This window comes from Triturus cristatus, chromosome 5_2, assembly GCF_964204655.1.
Source record: "Triturus cristatus chromosome 5_2, aTriCri1.1, whole genome shotgun sequence".
Taxonomy (NCBI): Eukaryota; Metazoa; Chordata; class Amphibia; order Caudata; family Salamandridae; genus Triturus; species Triturus cristatus.
This window is the reverse complement of record NC_140588.1, coordinates 176,415,612-176,436,349: the sequence shown is the minus strand read 5'-3', so window position 1 is coordinate 176,436,349 and position 20,738 is coordinate 176,415,612. Positions and strand designations below refer to the sequence as shown.

At 42.1% G+C, this 20,738-nt stretch overlaps 1 protein-coding gene across 2 annotated transcripts in view; it reads right to left on the bottom strand.

Annotated features, from left to right (window-relative positions):
* The window catches only part of DIPK1C (divergent protein kinase domain 1C), a 461,342-nt gene that overhangs the window by 167,859 nt on the left and 272,745 nt on the right, over positions 1–20,738 (bottom strand). For both annotated transcript variants that reach the window (XM_085606942.1, XM_085606941.1), the window contains exon 2: positions 9,633–10,313. In XM_085606942.1, coding sequence (XP_085463068.1) covers positions 9,633–10,313 — 681 coding nt within the window. The remainder of the gene's footprint in view (positions 1–9,632; positions 10,314–20,738) is intronic.

Genomic DNA, 20,738 nt, shown 5'->3' with positions numbered 1-20,738 from the left:
GTAATATACACAGTTAGGCTGTTAGAAAATAGTGCGTCATGATGAGTGAGACGCATGCATACTCCCTCATCCTCTCGAAATGGCCCCAGTTTTGTCGGCGCAAACCCATATAGACAGTGAGACCTGCTTCGATCGCAGCTGAAGTCAATTACAGGATTCCTCCCTCCGGGAAAAGAAGTACCGAGAAACAGAAGCAAAAACGCAAGTGAAAAATGTTCAGCAAGCCGACCGATGGGTGTACTCAGCAGTAATGAAGTCGTGTCGCTGGAATGGATGTACCGTCGCCAGTATTGGCAGGCCCTTGCTTCTGGCAGTTTTGCAGAGCTGCAGTGTTTTATTTATTAGTAGGCAGGTTGACTGAATGTACAATGAACTAACATTTCAAAAAGGAAATGTAGGGTGGAACAGTATTTGCGACTAGTACAAGCTAAAGATCAAGCTGAAAGAAGTCCTTTTCATCGACTTAGTTTATTTTCGTCCTGTTTAAATAAACAAAATAATAATATAGTGTATTTTATGCAAAAGAATGACATTCTTTGGAGTAGCAACTTTTTTTGTCTATTGCATTCGTGACCCTTATAAGAAAGGTATGCCCTTTGGGTAGATAGGCAAAGATTCTCAGGGGGAAAAGCAATTGTATGTTTAATAGGAAGTGGTTCCCAGTAGATCAATCAGTACTTAGGGCCGCAGCTTGAGTTGTCTGTTATTTGGTGCAGTAATTTCGCAGTTCGCACTCTGTAAATACTCATACTGCAGTACAAATAGTATTTACCGGTTGCAGAGGATTTCCCTGCCCATTCCGAGTTTCGCAACTCAAGGCCTCATTCATGAAAAGTGTTGCGTTGCTGCGTGAAAACAGCGATGCAACACTTTTCAGTGCGCCCTCCTTGTGACATCATGGATGCGTCTTATTTACTGTATGGCGGTCCATGTCGCAAGGATTTACAGATACGTCAGAAATACTGACGTATCTGTAAATCCCTTCGACATGGACAGATAGGTCAGTGTTTCTGACATATCTGTAGGTGCCGTAATGACTCACTGCTGGAGTGTGTCACAAAAGTTACGCTACTCCAGTAATGGATCATTACACATGGGTAAGTCCCATGTTAAAGATGCCTGCCTCAGTCTTACGCCTGCTGTGAGGCAGGCGTAAGATTTTAATGCAATGGCGTCCTAGAATTGGCATAGTGAAATCTCATAATTTCATTGTGCCACTTCTATATCCCTTTTTACTGTTGAGTGCCCACCCTGAATGCGTTTTATCTGACGCAGGCATAATGTAGTGTAGAGCTTTACAAAGTGATGCATCTTCTTAGATGCGTCACTTTGTAAATATGGCAGAACGTGACGCATTTTTGACACTGCTGCAGCATTACAAAAAGTGAAGCAGTGCAAAGGGCTCATAAACAAGCCCCTCAGAATGTAGTATAGCGCAACGGTACTTCACGTTTTCACTTTATTGTGAGTTGTGAAATTTAAAATATTATGGTGTTTCTAAGCACATATTTTGTGATGCCCACAATGCACAGGAAAAGACTGCACATTATGTAATCAAAATCGCAACAATATCATATTTCAGCCCTAATTAGTATTGCTAGCCCTCTAGAATGAGTGCCTGAGTAGATGGGAAGTTAGTGAAGGAAGGAGAGCCCAATTAACAAAACAGTTGTACTGATTGGCCAATGAGAAAGAAAGCTGGCAAATCACATGTGTGCATGCGTGGATGCGTGAGCATGCGTGTGTTGATGTGTGTGTGACATTTACATCCATGAAAACATCAAAAGAGGTTCGACACTTCTATATATGCGGGACCTCCGCCGAGAAAAAGGGGGGGTCAGGTTCTGCTGAGGAAATGAGTGCTAACTATTGATAGAGCGTCACGTTATTCTGAAATTTTGTAGTGGTGCATCATATTCACTGTTAGTCCGCACCCACATATTAATCGACGTAGTTTAGGGGTGACATTGAAATGTATCATTAGATTTGTTTAACATAGGGGTGATTAGAAATGTAACCATGTTTATGAAGAGAAATGTCGAATATCATTGTAAATGTAATTTTAGTAAATGCATAGTGTTTGGGTTTTACGTAATGCAATGTATTAGTTTAAACGTGCACCATGTTAAAGTTGCACGTTTAGTCTGCTTATTCACGTACAAAGGAGTAATGAAACTAATGCTTAAAGTGTGATTTAGGAGTGTGTTTAACAGTGTAAAGGCCTGATCGCATATACGTTTAAAGAGAAAAGCCTGTTCATTTCTTATGTTAGCTAAACGTTGTAGGCCAACAATGATTTCCCTTGGTAAAGGCTTTGGGTTTCGGGAGAATGGAAAATCTTAGAGAAGAGAAAAGTTTTTCGTTCCCATGTTTCTGTTGCAGGTGCTTGGACATTTAGCTCGTTAGAGAGACTAGGTCTTTGTTTTAGGAGTTAGAATGGTACGAGAAGCCAACAGGGGAGTACATTGGAATGCACGGAAGGTGCCTGGGACCCAAGGTCAAGCTAACCGTCGTTGGATGAAGTACAAGTTTCACTGGAAAAGTACTGGAAGAAGACCTGGCTGAAGAGGTGTGCCGAAGGGCATGTTCTATGTTTTTGGGATTTTGTATAAGGGACAGTGACCAAAGGGTGGAGTAGTTTAGGTTTAGATGGGAAGCTAGAAGGAGCATCTTAGAATGAGCTTTGACTAAGTGAATGTACTTCTAAGGAAGTCTTCACTTTTGACACCTTTTTTTTATTCTCTTGCCTGGGAAGGGAAATGCTAAGTAGGGATGTCACCTTAGAGGTAGAGTAGGGATAGACTAACGTTTTTCCTTTTAAGCTAATGATTTCAGATGTAGAGATTGGACCAACTATTGGTTTATTGATGCTTTTAGAATTGATTATTCTTCTTATTCTGAGTCGAATGAGACTTCTACGTAGAATTTAGTTTGTATTAGTGCCCATTTATTTTCTTCACCTTGTATTGAGGTGTTTGTATGTGCAGTTATTCTTGGTTGTAATACAATCTTAAAAATTTAGATTCAGAGTCAGTGGTCCTTTGAAACAGAAATTTGATTCTGTTGATTATGTATAGAGATTTGAATTTCCTCCCCTCTACACTATTTAGCAGATAAAAAGATCCTGGCGACCTGAGAGGATTCTTGGAGATTATAAGGTAGGCAAGAATCCGGTCCTATCACTATCAACTCTTTCATATTTACAAAGTCCAGTAGATCCCAAGATCCCGGCTCACAGAATCAGTGTACGTGAAATGAAACTTGGTACTGTGGAACATCTATTAGTCTGATGGATTTCTACACTACTAAGTGTAGGGTTAGTGAGTAAAAGGAGGGTGTGGCACAATGTCCATGCATTTTGCACACATTTCCGCCTTGGAAACACATGTAATACTACTGCTTACACAGCTGATGTAAATGTGTTTCCTTGGTGGAAAACGAACACAAATAGGTTTGTTAGGGCAGCTGTTCATAGTGACAAAAAGTTAGTGCTGTGCAAATGCATTAATCCAGTCAATTTACTGATCTGGATTGTCTGCCTTGCAGCTAGCCCTCATGAACAGTTGCTCAGGAGGAGTATTCATAAAAATCTACAATTTCTTAGATTTTCCTTTTAGATTGTGGGGATTTTGTGAACTCCCAGGCAGTAGGAAGCCTACACAAATTTAGGGCATATGTCAAAGTTTCGTTGCTGTATTCAATTTTTTGTGGCTCCATGTCTTGGATAGTGTGCCACCTTCATTGGAGCAGGGAGATGGGCACAGGAAGTCACAGGGAGTCCAAGACATTAGGATAGAGAGATACAGGCATTGGGACAAGAAGATATGAACACATACATGGAGACACAGACATTTGATCAGTGAGACAGACACTGGGGAAGAAATTAACACTGGACCTAAGGGATACAGATACTAGGGCCAGAAGACACAGACATAGGAATAGAGATGATAACGCTGGCACTGTACACCATGGAAACTGAGATAGTTTGATACAGACACTGCGGCAGGTAGACATGAACACAGGCATTGAAATATAGAGCCAAAGACGTTGGCATTAGGGGAGGGAGACTTGGACAAGGGCACTAAGGAAGAAAGTACCTTGGGACAGGAAAATGTAGGCACTGACATTGGGCACTGAGACATGGATACAGATGCTGGTGTGAGAGCATTTGTAACTAAAATTATGCTTGATTTCAATGTGTCCTAGTAAACATAATCAGGCTTCAGTTAACCTGTCTGTGGCCTAGTCAGCCTGCATTGATATTCATTTTACAGTGACCGAAAGATTTGTGCTTTTAAATTACAATAATTAGTTTTCTAGTCCATGTCTGCCTTCTCTGTCCTTCCATTTCAGATAATAGGCAAGATAGAATTATTTCACAGTGCTGAAATACGTTAAAGCCATTGGTTTATGTAACTTTATTAGAATAGCTCTATTATGTCAGATTTCACCATGTAGAGTGTGTGGCTTTCACTGCCCCTAACCTATAAAATTAGCCCTTTCCGGGAGATGTACCAGACTTTTTATTTCCATCCACATAGGTAGATACCATGCAAGTCTGCCTATACTTGGGCTTTTCTTGCTTTCGGAACTGTGCAGGCTCAATGCTAGTTTGTCTTTTGATGTACACTCTTTCTGGCCCTATTTGAATAGACTCTGCATTAGTCTTTTTGCTGAACTATACTTTGGTTCTTACAGTTTACTTGCTTTTGAAATTGTCCTTATGTTGATCCTCTCGCATTTGCGTTATTTGATACATTATTGAGGCTGATTCAAATTGTACTGACTAATTACATTTTGCCTTCTGTAATGATTCTTAAATTTGAATAAACCTTTACGGTTTTGACTTAGAATTTTGTGCTAAGAAGGTTTTTAGGTCAAGCCTGGGCAGCGCATGCGCTGATCTGTGAGGCATGCTGTATTCAGGTAGGGACTTAAAGCTCCTCCCACTCTCCGCCCATCTTTTCAATTGGCTGCTGTGACTGTCCTTCCTACATTTTTTATATAGCGCGAACTAGACCCGAGACATCGGGTATCAGAGCGCTTTACATGATCACCAGTTTTGTTACAGATGAACACATTCATTTATTTTTTGTTAGGCAAGGGGAGATTGAGTAATTTGCCCAGAATCACAGGATGTTGAGCGTCGTTGCCGAGACTCAAAACCGGTCCGAGGTCGACCGTTCTAGCCGTAAGGCTACATCTTCTCCCCAAATGTTGGATTTTGATTTGTTAATATGCTCATGAGTCCCTTCTTAGTACCTTCCTGTCTTCTTTTGTAACCTCACATCAGGACTGGACGTTTTACCTGGGTCCTTACGGTATTGCTTGCATTAGCCCTTCGGGAGAACTCTTTGCCTAATTAATTAAGAGCACTGGTGGGAAGCCAGCTTTAGCAATGGTGGCCAATTTTTTTACTTTTTTCTATTTGCAGCGCGCAATACGCGCTTTCAATTTCAGAATGGTGCCATGCAACACTCGCGGGAGGGGCCGCGCAGCTCATCCAACTCATTGTATTTTTAACATTAAATCATGGCAGCCACACGTCTTGTGCGCAGCTTGCCCAACTCATTGTTTTTGTTTTTTTTACAAATAAAGTCCATGGGGATTGTTTTGCGACCTTTCTGGGACATTCAAGGTTTTGTTTTTTCGGGAGTAGGAAGGAGTCTCCACCCACCCCAATTGCAGTACGAGCTTGCTAGATCCTGCCCCTTCCACCACCCCTCTTGTGGCTGCTTGCTCCCTCCCCCCTCGTTGTTTGCTCATACACCACCTCATGCACACACGTGCATGAGTGTTATTTAATATGTGTGCATGGATGTTTAAATGCATATGTATTATGAGTGTATTGGTGTAAACATTTTGTGTGTATGTGTGTTTCTCGCTGTATGTGCCAGAATTTCTCTCTGGGTTTCTTCATGTGTGTTCATGTGTGCGCTACGTGTTTCTTAGCCTGGGTGAGTATTTCTCCTTTCCCCGGCCACGCCTTCCTCTCATAGCCCCTCCTATTCCTCCCTTGTTATTGCCCGCCTCTTTCTCCGCTCCTCCTTTCTTTCTGAAGATGGCAGCTAATCTGAAGCGTTCGGTGTCTGTTCTCCTTGCAGGTGTGCTCCTTTCCTTTAAGCCCCTTCATGCATAGTTACAGGCCCGGTCTTTCGGTAGACCTTCATTGCTTTCCTGGAGATCGCATGGGGCTGCGTGGTGTCTCGAGAGGGGAAAAGAGAGTGTTGTCACTCGGAAGCATATCCATGGTCACCGTTCCCACTCCAATGGGCGAGCCGCGATTAGCTCCCTGAAAGTGACCCGCTCACCCGTGCTGCGAAGAAGCACACATTCGACGCGGGTAGCAGATCCTGGTTGGTGTACCCGTCCCTTTGTCATGGTACCCCTTAATGTCAGAAATGATTATCTGATTATTTTTTCAGTAAACTAGAAGCGCACATATCGCTTCCTTAAAGCCTTGCCACCTTCTCAGAAATAAGCATTGTCTGGATGTTAAAAGTTTTCATATCTTGTAAGGGGCAAGAACTGGTAGTTGGTTCCACACAAATTTTGCAAACTCTTATTGTTTTCTAATATGGCCGGTTCTCCCACAGTTTGCTTTCAAATATTTCAGAAAAATAGTACTTGTAAAGTAATCTCCTACTGTCAGATTGTTTCTATTAGACAAATACATTATATTTTGCAGATTTTATTGCCAAATGTTTCCTGGCCTCGAAATACAAGCATTTGCAATGCAATAGGTCTTGCATTTGCGAGATTTTGAGCTATTGGCATTGTAAATGACAATGCCTTTTATTTATGTGTTTTGAAAACCTGCAAGCAATGACTAGAAGTACAAAGTGCACATAAATAAAAAGGCATTGTCATTTACAATGCCAATAGGTCGAAGTTTAGAAAATGTGAGCCCTATTGCATTGCAGATGCTTGTTCTTATTTCATAAGGACCATCATCTTTTGAGACTCACACGGGCCCGGTCCTATGTCTCAACCCTCTTGTTTTGTCAATTAAAAGCAATGACACTGGAGAAGGGACACATAAATGCTGGGGTGGGGAGAAATATTGACATTGAATAGGAAACACTGATATAAGCTGTGAGGAAGGAACACACCACAGGAGAGAAGGGAGACACAAGCAGTGTAACTTAGAGACATACAGGCAGAGCCTTGGGAAGAAACACACTAAGCTATAGGAGGTTGGTGAAACAGATTAAGGCACTGGGGCAAAGATACATGGCCAAGCATCATGGAGATACAGATACAAAGGAACGAAGATGGTGTCTGGGACGGACAAACACAAGCAGAAAAACACTGGAAATGGGGACAAAGACCCTGTATTGAGTGCTCAAACATTCATCGACCTTTGAATATGGCCTAAAAGTGGCTTATTTTGCTTTTTAATTCCAGCCCATTTTACTGCAGTTAAGATTCAGATATAGTTTGATGTCAGTGTGCATGCATCTACCTACATTAAATGATCAGGCACAGTTGCAAGCTAAACGTAAACCCTAAATGAACTGGGAAATAAGAACCACTTGGAATCGTTGTATTTCTATAGAAAGAGCATGTCATTCTAGGTATATTGTCTTTGCTGAGGAAGCAGATCTCACCAATTTTGTTGTACGGATACTTTGCCTTGTAGTTTTTATACCTATGATGAATTACAAGTCCCTTTGTTAGAACTATGTATACATTTCAAGGGCATGTGTTGGTGGGCACCTGACTCAATTTTGCAAATTTACTGAGTTTTTTATGTTGATAGTGGGAGCTTAAATTATCCCAACTCTTTGTTTACAGGTTGGGTTCCTTGCTTTGCCACTACATGTAGCCAGTAGGCTCCTTGCTTTTTTCTATTACCTTGCAACATTAGGAACCAGCCGATGCTTCGATGGCTGTATGCATATAGCCAACTCCAACATTTCACTTAAGATTCTCTGTTTTCAAGGGCAGAGAATGCACAGAGTGTCAAGAAGCCCAGCTGCTCAAAGAAACTGGCCATCAGCTGCAGTGCTTCTTGCACTCTGTGTGTTCATGCATCTTGATGGTGGTAACTTGCCCGTGTAATCTTGCAACTGGATGGTGATAACTCTCTGCTACATGGCCTACTGGATTCCACACTGGCACCTATTAGGGGCATCTTACATGCCGCAGCACATCTCATCCAGAGCCTGAAGAAATACGATTAACCACATCCTGATGGAACCCCATTGACTCTCCTTGCCAGTCCACACCATCTTCAGAACCAGTTGCATCATTTACAAAGCCATCACAACCAGCATCCCCACTTATCTTGCAGACAAGCTGATCACCTCCAGTGGTTCTCAGCACACCCATAGGCAGGACACCATAAAACTGCTGACTAATATGTTTAAAAAGGAAAAAACCAAGACAGCAGACATTTTCTATGTATTCACACAGGATCTGAAACATCATCCTTATACCAATCAGGACTTCCCTAGTGCTGCTCCAATTTAGGAAAGAGTTGAATACCCACCTATTTAGAGTACTCTACATCACAATGCATTAACTGTCCACAATCCAGCTCCCTTTCCTATCACTTATTGACCTTATACCGTACACATACGTACATATTGCTATTCACACCTCAGAGCCATTTTTATACTTTCCGTAATTGTGTCTCTCCAAAGCACAAAACATGATGTGTGTCTAGTCCACTCAGGTACAGAGATGTTCTTCTTCCACCCAGCTAATGCCCAGAGAGGCTCGCTTATTACCAAGCCCTGAGATTGCCTTTACAATATTGCAAGGGAATCTCCTTCCTGAAAAATCAGGCTAAAATTGTTGAAAAATATCCCGTGCCTATTTTCTAAAATCTGTGTAAAAATAGAAAACAACTTTAACACGAAAAACCTAAAAATGCAACAGTGCAAATAAGGAATCAATAAAAATATGTAAGATAATAAAAGCCATTATAAAAAGTTATGCGGGTTAAGAAGATAAAATATAAAATTGAGTTGGTAAAAGGTAATGTGTAGTTATTTGGAGAATGTTGAATAGTATTCTTCGCGAGGCCCAGAATGTGCAGAGTAGAACAGAGAGTGTTTAAAGAATGGAAGAGGACATGCAGTGTTGAGTCTGGCATGTGCTGAGCAGAGGACATGATGTGCACAGTGTCAAGAGGATCTGGATAGAGGATTCGAGGGAGTGGGGGAGTCGGAGACAGTGAGCGGATCCGGGTTAAAAGTATGTGCAGGTGGGGGGCAAAGGTCTATAGTGAAGGGGCGGAGGATGTTTTGACCCTGGGAATGACCGCATTCAGGGCTCATTTTTTAATATGTACTCCTTAATTTTCCTGTGGGCTCGCAGTGGTTCAGGAGTCATATGCTTGATGGACTACCAGTAACAATATCGTCATTTCAAAAGCTGCTAATAGTGTAGAAAAGAATGTGATACATTTTCAGATTTGTTGCTTTCTTACCTCAATGGGGAAAACATTTTCATGCATTCTCTCTTTGACCAATTCATCTGCTGGTACATTCTAACAGATCTCTAATGTGTTGTGCAAGATGGATTGCTCGTGGCTTGGGAAAAAAACATTACCCCACATAAGAAGAGAGAGTGCAAATGCACATTTTTCCAGTTGTTTCTCCGCTTGCACCAAATAAACTTACTGTAAGGTCCTTTCTTATTGCAAAATTTTCTGGTTTGATATCACAGAGGTGAAGACGGTGAGTGAAGTCATTGTCAAACTGTGTCACCATATCTAGGAAACTGAGTGCAATGACATTGATTGCTTCCACCCTGCGTTTGCCACTGGTGAACAGGGATTTGCTCAGATCCTTTAGGGGAAACATTGTAGGGTGCCATGCTTGTCCACTGTCAAGATACTCCACTGCATAGAAGTGGCCACAGGTACCGATCACCTGCAAGACATGCTTGCTGAAGTCTTGCAAGAGACTGAAGTAAACATATTCCTCCTGTTGGAGCAGAGACCACATGCTGGCTACCTGCGCTTTCCATTGTGGGCTTTTCTTCTTTCGGCTCCAAAAGGGTATATTTGTACTATTGGATAAATCCAGTCCAAGGACATTTTTAACCTCCAGTGCCACCAAAAGGAGAAGTTCTGTTTCAGGAAGGTCCTGGGCATCTGCTTCCTCAAGCACACTGAGGCTCTGGTAGCTGGAGAAGATGTCCTTCTTTGACTTCAGGATCACAGGACGTCCCTGCCAGTCAAGCTGGATGACCTTCTTGCCTTTTTCATAGTAAAGGCAATGCTTGTACACCAACTTTTCAGCCACACAAAGTTCGTCACAAAGGTCTCCTGTTAGGGTTTCTTCTCTGTAATCCTGGCACTAGAACAAAAAAAGACAGAAGAAATCAAAAGAAGGACATGAATGTGAGATCCAAGGAGTTGGCTAAACATCATTAAAACCAACTGAACTGCGATTAGAGATCAGGTTTGCGATAACACACAAGGCCCATTGCTTCATTCACCCTACTCTTTATCATAGAAATAGTCATATCTACTGAATATCTCTTGTTTACAGATAAATGTTGCATTCTACAGCATTTACCATCCCAATTATTTAGAAACTACCATTGTATTGAGCACAAACAGCTTTTCCTAATTAGCTTGTTGTATGGAATAGGGGGCTATATATATATATCACTGTAGAAAACCAAAGGTTACAGGAACGTTATAGTTAGGAAATAGAATTGAAAAAACCTTAGAAATTGACTGAAAAAAACAGAGGTTAAAGGATCTTTATAGTTAGGCTTAGATTTCCCTTGTACAAAACCAGTAAAATTTGACACTTATAGGTACCTGACCTAAGTATAACTTACGCCCCCACAATTCACCACTTATGACCTCACATATTACATCACTGATGACATGGTCAGTGACATCACTGATGACAGCTCAAATGACATCAGTGATGCCATCATCCACGGAACCATTCACACACCTACTCATACCCCCATACAACCTTGCGTACCTCCACTCACTCACCCGCACAACCACTCACATACCCATTCATACACCCATATCAGTACTCACAAACCCACTCATTCACTCCCCCATAGAGCCACTCACACACCATCTCACTCACTGAAACCTTTGTCTTTTCAGTGAATTTCTAAGGTTTTTTTAAAATCTATTTCCTAACTATAACCTCCCTGTAACCTTTGTTTTTTAAGTGAATTTCAATGCTTTTTAGGTCTCACTGAGCCAGCGCAGACGCTGCCCTGCGAGAAATTTAGTGTGTGGGTTTTCAAAGTGCTGCCACAGGCTTCTGGTGGCCTTGCACTTGCGTTCAGGCGAGCGTGCACGCACGCAGCCGCCATCTGCCTCCCTTCCAGTGCGATCACTGCTGCACGCACACCACTCACGTGCTTACCACAGAGCACGTCCTTGCTTTCGCTTTCACCGCGATCGAGATCACTTTCACGGCCGCGCGGCCAATGCTTGTTAATTTATTTTATCTCTCTGCTCCCTGTTTTCTCGTTTTGTTGCCCATTTAATTTGTCTCCATTATCTCGAGATTCTCTCTCACTGTTCCCGATGTTCACTCTATTCCAACTTTCTGTTTCCGATTTTCACTCTCTACTCCATGTTTTCTATATCCGTTGCATGCTCTCGGTCTGTATTCCACGTTCTCTCTATAGTCTCACTCTCTCTGTCTCGGTTTCTGACATTAGCTTTCTCTTTGTTCCCTATACTTTCTCCCTTTGTTGCCGGTTGTATCTATAATTTCCCGGTTTGCTTACAATATTCGCTGCATAAAATGCACGATGACACGGCTGCTGTATTGCATCATTTTGTGTAGCGCATGCGTGATTAACGCATGCACTCGTCTGTAAAGTGGCATTGTCCGGTGGCTGCATCATCATGCTTATTTTGTTATTCCCTTTTTTTAAAGGAATCTTTTCTTCAAGCCCCGTCGTGCCAGTTGCCCCTCTGTGACGGTGGCAGCAGTGACTGGGTGGGCATAGGGGCCACCTCGTTGTCTGGAATGTTGATGCTCCCGAAGGACTTGTGAGCCTTCAGCCTCACGTGCCCACAGCGGGGCATGTTAACCCAGTGGGCAGTGGGAGTCCAGTCCCTTGCGCCAAGCACTGGCACATTGTGCACTTGAAGAAAAAATCACCCAAAAATCAGCTAAAAAAGTTGACAGCAGACGGGAAGATGCTCTGGTGCCAGGCACAGGCGATCTTTGGCCATCCACTGGCCCTGAGGGTCTAACTTCGCCGGCTGGCGGCATTATTATCATGGGAGATGGCTTAAGAATGGGCCCATGACAAGCAGGGCGGAGAGAGGGGCTGCGCGTGTGAAAGGTAAATGTGAGAGTTTTAAGGGATAATGTTATTAAAGATTGATTTCCGAGTGGGCCTGCTTCTGGGGGTGCTTAGCAGTGCTAATTAAATTCTCTTCCTCCATAACTGCCTGCCATTGACACGGTGTTCGGATCCGCGGGTGGCGCTGGTCTTTGATCCACTTACCCGTGATTAAAAGGCTCATTGGTATTATCAGCTCTTCTGAAACCCACTTAAAGTATTAACTGTTGAGCGAAGCTCCCGGCTGAAGGTGCGAGCCTCTGTCCTTGACAGCAGCTCTTCCCCTCGGGTTTCCACGTAGCGCCTCTGTGGGCATGTGGGCGCGAGGAGCTAGCACCCAGCTGGGTCTGCTCTATACAAGCCCCACTCTCTGGGTGAGGCCATGTGCCTAAAATCGACTTCTGGGGTCTGCATTAGTCCAAAGGGGTGCTCCTCTGCAGATAATCCTTTGTGCTCCACCTTCCCAAACACCCAATCAGTTCTGGGGGGGAAATGGCAAAAAGTAGTGCGTTCCCCAAAACATTTTTTATTATGTACTCAATTGTATTCATTTTTAAAGCACAGTAAATGATGACTTTACTGTCCACCAGGATGTGACATCACAAAATATAGCTTCCAAGTTTTCAGTATGCGTACTTGTGAAATTTAAATGTCTCATGTGTAACACTTCGAGGGACACTCAGACGCAAGCAGCTGAAAAAGAATAAGGTGCAGAGCATAACATTTCATTCTTGTTTTATTTTTGGACCCAATGATCTTCAGTGCCTAACATTGTGAGCAGCACAAGCAACAGAAATCACAGGAAGAAAAATTATTACATTAACTACTCACACCTAATTTAGGATCATCGGGAATCACCAAAGTTGCCCCAGTTTAGGTCACAGCCTACTTTAGACTTAGGGACTTAGTTCATAGCCAAGGTGAAAACCTCACTCCGTGTCATTAGTGTCACTTTCCAAGACTAAGCTTGTGTAGGACAACGTAATGCATTCTGGGTATTGTAGTCTTAGTGTCAGTGGATCTAATTAGGCTAACACGTGATATCCGTTATTTAAGTATGAGAAGCACAGGACTATATAGAAAAAGTGTGTGTAGTGACATGGTTTAGAGTGGCCACCGTAGTTACAGGACTTAATTTTCAAAAATGTTAGGAGGATACATTTCAAAATTAGTGGAATCACATATGGTGGCATATTGCAGTGTGCACACACCTTCCTCTGTTGACAAGTATAACATGGCCAGTAGCAAGGCAAGTGTCGGAGCAGTAGCGTATAGTGAAGGCCTCAGAATCAAATTAAAGATTATATTACCAGATAACCACATAAGTCCTCTGTGTGACTACTGTGCCAAAAAAAGGCTTTGTGCCAACTTTTTTATACAATTTACAAAGCCAACTCGTATCAGGAAATTAAAAAAATAAAGCCATTGCGAGACCTATTGGCTTTGCCAATGCTTGTTTAACTAGTAGTTGCATTTGCAGAGTGGTGGAAAGAGAAAGAGAAAGAAGCGGGCCTTCGAACAGCTCTCAGCAATCCGCTGTGTGGGACTTACTGGAGGTCACAGAAAGGCTTGTTGGCCCCCATGGACCCTCTGGAGCCTAGGGGACTTCATCCTCCAGAAAGCAGTGTGCCAGGAGACATGTTTGCAGAGTGGTAGAGAAAGTGGGTGTGGACTCCGAAGACCTCTCAGCAATCCCACTGTGTGGGTCTTCTTGGAGGTAACAGGAGGATTTGTTGCAGAGTGGTGGTGAAAGTGAGTGGGGCCTCCAGTGAGTTGCTCGTCTTTTTTCTTGTTTTAAAAATGTATTTTGGGAGGTGGACCTTGCAGCCCCCCTTCCCTGGGCCACTTTTGGCCCTGGGGACCCCATCTCCTGGTGCAGGTCTTTTTTCAATGGGGGCTGCGTGTCTCCCATACCTGGGCCAATTTCCCCCATGTACCCGGGGCCCGCCCTTTTAAAAAAAATGATACATGAAAGGGAAGGGGCAAAGTGGCTTCCCTTCCGGGATGATTTCAGCTCCCTGGATCCCATACCCCAGGGCCCGGCCTGTTTTCATATTTTTTAACAAAAGAGGGGAGGGGACTCCACGGCCTCCCCTTCGGGGTCAATTTCGGGGTCAGGGACCACATCCCCCAGGACCAGGCCTCAATTGTGGGTGCCCTGGTCCCTCAAGGAACAGCAGTCCCTGCAAGCTCCCCGCCTCCTGAGGGAGCCAGCATTGCTTTTACAGAGATGGAGCTGCTAACATGCAGCTCCTCTTCTCTAAAAGCAATTTTGCTCAACTTCTAGAATTTTTTTAAGGTATCACTTGCTAGAAACGGAGTCTGCATGGTCCCCCTGGCATTATTTACAATTTAAGCCCTGGCATGGTGACGGTCCCAGGGCCGTGGGGGGGGGGTCTGCGCACCCCCAAGCATTCTTTAACAATAAAGCCCCTGGGAGGTGGTGGTCCTGAGGGCTTCATGGACCACCTGGTATTATTTGCACTTTAAACCCCGGGAAGGTGACAGTACCCGGGGCTGTGGGGGTTCTATGTGGCCCCAGCATTATTATCCGAATCTACCCCTCTCAGGAGAAATTATCCAAGTTGTAGGAGTTCATTTCGGAAATTTCAGAGACATGCATCGGTTTGTGGTATGTAAATCGAGTCCAGTAATTCTCTTAGGTAGGGATTTATTGTGCAAAATGAATTGCACCATCTATTGTACGCCACATGGTATTGCATTTCAGACACCTGATGAGGATGTCGAATTCGAGATGATGCTAGCAAAGCAAGGGACAGAAGTGGATGAGTTGTTTTCACTTCTCACAGAAGAGAATTTGCCCGAAGAATTAAAAAGTGAAGTAAGATCGGATGTATAGGATTTTTCAGGAAAAGAGATTGGTCTAATGACAAATGTAGACCTGATTCAGATCACAGTGAAAGATGGTGCTGTATATCCAAACACACCTCAGTACAAAATGAGTCCGAAAGTAATTGCAGGAGTCACTCCTGTGATTGACCAAATGATTGAACAGGGAATTTTAAAAGAAATACTGAGCAGTCCTTGTTATTCACCTATTATAGGAATTAAGAAACCCAGTGGGAAATACAGAATAGTGCAGGATTTAAGAAATATTAATAAAATCATAGTACCCTGTTGTCCAGTGGTGCGAAATCCAGCAGTGATCCTTTACCAAATTCCTTGTGATGCTGAATGGTACACACTGATTGATTTGTACCAAGCATTTTTCTCGATTCCTTTACATCCGGAATGCCAGTATTTATTCGCATTCTGGTTCGGAGACCTTGTTTTGGCATGGTGCCGAGTTCCTCAAGGGTACACAGAGAGTCCCTCAATCTTTAATCAGATCTTTAAAAAATGTCTGGAGACTTAAATCATGCCAGGAAACTCAGTTGTGGTTCAATACATTGATGACCTGTTAGTGTCATCAAAGACACAAGAGGCATGTGTGACAGATACAGTTGCCTTATTGAACCATTTGGCAGAAGGAGGACACAAAGTGTCACCAGCAAAATTAAAATGTTGTAAACAGGAAGTCCAGTACCTAGGACACAAAATAGAAAAAGGAGTCAGAAAAGTGACACTAGAAAGAATCAATGTGATTAAATAAATGAGCCCGCCCAAAACTTAGAAGGAAGTACGAATGTTTTTGGGAATGGTTGTATACTGTAGGCAGTGGATCAGTGGTTTCTCACTGATTGCAAAACCTCAACAGAGGTTGACACGAAAAGATGTGAAAGATCCAATTGTGTTGGGTGATGAAAGTATGAAAGCTTTTATTAAATTGAGAAACAGTCTTTTTCGAGCACCTGCACTGGGAATGCCAGATTATGCATAGGATTTTGCATTGTACTGCTGTGAAAGAGATGGGTGTGCACTTTCAGTCCTAACTCAGAAACATGGAATGGCACGATGTCCAGTAGCGTATTTTTCTGCTACTTTGGATTCAGTGGCTGCAGCATTACCAGACTGTTTGAAAGCAGTAGCCGTCTGGAACAAAGTGAAGCGATGGTAATGGGATATCCAGTCAAGATGTATGTGCCACACTCAGTTGAGATCCTTTTAACACGCACCAGAACACAATACCTCTAGTCGGCTGACTAAGTACGAAAGAGTGATCTTGGGTGCTGAAAATGTGACCCTAGTGAGGTGCACAGCTGTAAATCCGGCAACTCTATTGTCGAATTCTTATTGCATGGAAGTGAGAAAGGAAGCAGATCACAATTGCTTGGATTTGACAGAACTGTGCACCAAACCCAGGCCTGATATTGAGGATGTTCCATTGGAAGAATCAGACTGTGAGATATTTGTTGATGGATCATGTTTGAGGGATGAGAAAGGTGAATTATGCACTGCCTATGCAGTTTGCACCATAGCGGGAGTTCTAGAAGCATCCTGTCTAAAAGGGGTAAACTCCACCCAAATTGCTGAATTGATAGCTCTGATTAGAGCGTGCAAAATTGCCAAAAGCCTAAGGGTAACCATATTTACTGATAGTCAATATGGTTTTGAGGTTGTACACAACTTCGATCAGCTATGGATGCAAAGGGGATTTATGACTTCTTCAGGTTCCCCTATAAAAAACTGCAAAATTGTAAAAGATTTATTGGATGCTTTACAATTGCCCAAAAGAACTGCAGTGGTCAAATGTGCTGCACATAAATAAGGAGATGATTATGTGACAAAGGGCAACAGATACGCCGACCAAATAGTGTGTTTCTGTGCACGAAATTTAATAGCCTTCAACAGAGGGATTGAGAGGGGAAATATCGATTGCCATCTTATGTTTACATCTTCATTTCAAACTTGGGATGAGATTAGGCAGCTGCAGGAATAAGCAAGTGATAAGGAAAAGGAAATTTGGAGAAATTCAGGCTGTAGAAAGAGAGCAGAGGACGAAGTGTGGGTCTAGATCGACGAAGGACCAGTCATGCCAGATTCTTCACTTTTCCATATCGCCAGGGTATACCATGGAATTGCACATGTTGGAAGAGATGCAATGATCAGACTCTTCAAGCAGTCATGGTTTAACCCAAAGTTCAGGGTCATTGCAGACAGCCTTTGCCAGAGGTGTATCATCTGTCAGCAGCAAAATCCAGGCAGAAAGACAGTTGCTAGTTGGGGACGAATTGGAAAAGCAGCAGGTCGGTTTACCTGTCTCCAATTGGATTTTATAGAGCTCCCCTCGTGCAATGGGCTGAAATATGTGTTGGTTGTCATCTACTTGTTTTCTCACTGGGTGGAAGCCTATCCCATGAGAAGAAATGACAGCCTAACTGTAGCCAAATTGCTTTTGAGAGAACTGATTCATAGATTTGGATTTCCAGTCACTTTAGAGACAAATAGAGGAACTCACTTCAATAATGAGATAATTCGGATGATTTGTGCAGCATTACAAATTGAACAGAAGCTGCATTGTGCCTATCGACCCGAAGCATCTGGAGTGGTTGAGTAGATCAATGGCACAATAAAATCTAGGTTAGGGAAAGTGTATGCATCCACAACACTGAAATGGCCTGATGCATTACCCCTTGCATTGATGAGCCTTAGAAGCATTCCTGACAAAAAGATGGGATTGAGTCCACATTAAATCCTAATGGGAAGAGCAATGAGACAAGCATACATACCAGTGAACAAACTGATGAATATATTTGATGATCTAGTGCTTGATTAATGCAGAGGATTGGTTGATCTGGTGCGTTCTGTGTCTCACCAGGTTGGAAAAAATGCCAATACATCAAGCTTATCATCTGAGTCCTGGTAAATGGGTTCTCGGCAAGAAACACATGAGGAAATCTTGTTTAGAACCCAGGTGGAACGGACCTTACCAAATCATACTGGTGACAACAACAGCAGTCAAGTGTGGTGGGTTGCCAAATTGGATCCATGCAAGCCATACCAGAGGAGTCCCAAGTCCACTTGTAAGACAAGAAGAGCAGCAACTGGTAAACCAAAGTCAAAAAACAGAGGCTGGAGTGTGTGCGGTTGAACCAGGAGAAAGTGAAATTACTGTTGAATCAGAAGAAACAGAAGTTATTGAAAATCAAGAAGAAAAACAGATAGAAGAAAGGCCAAATAAAAGAACTTGTGAACCAGATATGGAAGTTGAATAGGTAGTACAAGCGAAGAGACCGAGAAAAGGTGATAATTGGCCAAGTGGAGTAAAAAGACTGAAATACACTCTTGTGAGGAGAAAGTCAAAGAGAAGATCAGAGCAAAGTAATGAGGTCTCATGTCAAAGAGAACAAGAAGAGTCAGGAGAAGAATTAGTATGAAAAACAAGGAGCGTAAGAATTCCAAGCAAGAAATCCACCGCCCCAGAATGGACGTATGTCATCTTGGAAGAAATTGAAAGCTCAGATCCAATTGAACACAAAGACAGTTCTGACACTGAGCAAGTTGACAAAAACAAATTGAAACCACCTTAAAAGAACTGTGACACATTAAGGTGCAACCTTGTCAGACGAAAATAAAAATTAAATGACTCAGAAGACCTAAAGAAAAGAAAAGAAAGAAAGGGGTAAAGAAGAAAGCTTTGAAGTGTAGGATTACACTACTATTTTCAGAAATTTTTGAGCAAAATTAGAATTTTAGATAGATTTTTATATTTTTAATAGAGTACAAAATGGCTCAAGTACAAGTGATTGAACATCCAAAATCTAGTCTAAAACGCAGATATATTAAAGCTTGCTTATGTAGTGTCTTTCTATTAACACTTATGTGGGTATTATTAACTGTCCTTGTAATAACGGAAACAATACTAATAATATAACAAGTGAAAGAGTGAGTGATGTTACTAAAGAAACTCCTAATAATAACATAGAACCAATAGATGGAAGCATTCTCCATCATGATAAATCAATTAGTGATTTCTTGATAAACGTGTTTACTAAATTGTTGTACGTGTACGTCAATACGATGAATGTGAGTGATTGTTATGTGTGCATGCAATTAGCTTCGTCTGTCTCAGAGGGGGTGACATATCATTACCTACCTTTAACATATGGTGTGTCTTGCAGTGTTCTAACTAGCCTCTTTTATGTGACGAGGAAGCTCGAGTATCATTATTCCAATATAGATTTAGTGTTTCCAAAAATACCTGTTATAAAAGAACTGAATAAGGTTTTGAGTAGTAAAAATGCACGTTATATGGGAGAGTTCTTCCATATTACCATAACACTGTATATAGAATATGCTTATAGAAATAATCTAACATGTAGTTTGTGGGTAGAAGAAAACGTGTTTATAGAGATGGCAGAGAATAGAAGGGAAAGTTTCCAAAGAAAAGCTGCTGAAAGAAGTCACAAGTACCACCGTGGGCTTTCAGAGAGGGAAATTATGAAAAGGACGAGACATACGCTGCAATGTCCCTGGACTGGCATCAAAAGGGAAAACTATGTTTGCTTAGAATGAAAACTAACTATAACAATTATTTCATTGGTACTAGTGAATGTGAGCATACTTTCCAAATTACAGTAGGTTGGGAATTGAAGGGTGGAACTGATACTGTCTTCCCAGGAGTCTATTATGTGTGTGGTAAGAAAGCCTATTACAGGTTGCCTGCACATAGGTATGATAGCTGTTATTTTACAATAGTCTTCCCGAAGGTCTGTCATGTAGACAGAAACAATAACAGACTAAGTGAAATAAAACAAGGACTAACACGTAACAAGAGAGCGAGTTTCTCAGAAATAGTAGGTGATATTTTTGGTGCACTGATACCCTCAGTTGGAGTCGTTCTGAATTCACATAAAATTCTAAAATTGTCCACAGCGGTTGATCGTTTATCAACAGATACTGCTGGTGGGTTCTTGATGATTGACACAGAAATGGTTGCAATCACATCAATGGTTTTTGCAAAATTGACTTGCTCTTGATATCTTATTGGCAAAAGAGGATGGAGTCTGTGGCATGTTGAAAATCCAACACTGCTGTACCTATATTCCTGACAAAAGTAAAGGTATTGAGGGATATATTAAGAATATTACAAAATTACATGAAGACTTGACCCAACTGGAGGCTGACAGTGTCTGGGAGAGACTTAGTAAGAGTTTCTCTTCTGTAGGTAAATGATTTTCTACCTTTGGAAGTAGCTTATTTGGGAGAACAATAATGCCAATCATTTCAGTAGCCATAATAGCTTAGTGATAATAACAACATATAAATGTTGTAAGTGGAAGAGTGGAAGAAAAGAAGCAACAGAATCAAAAAATCAACGAAGAGCAAGAAAAAGAAAAAGAGACGAGATACAACTAGAAGAAATGAAAGGAGAATACTATGATATGATGAAAGATTTAGACGAAAGTGCCATAAAAAGAGAGAACACTGAATTTTATATAGATGAAGATGGCACTTGGTATGGTGGGTATTTTATAATGGCTCCAGAAAGCCATCAGAGGGGGTATAGATAGAGCAGGATTTTGCAACCCAAAAAAAAA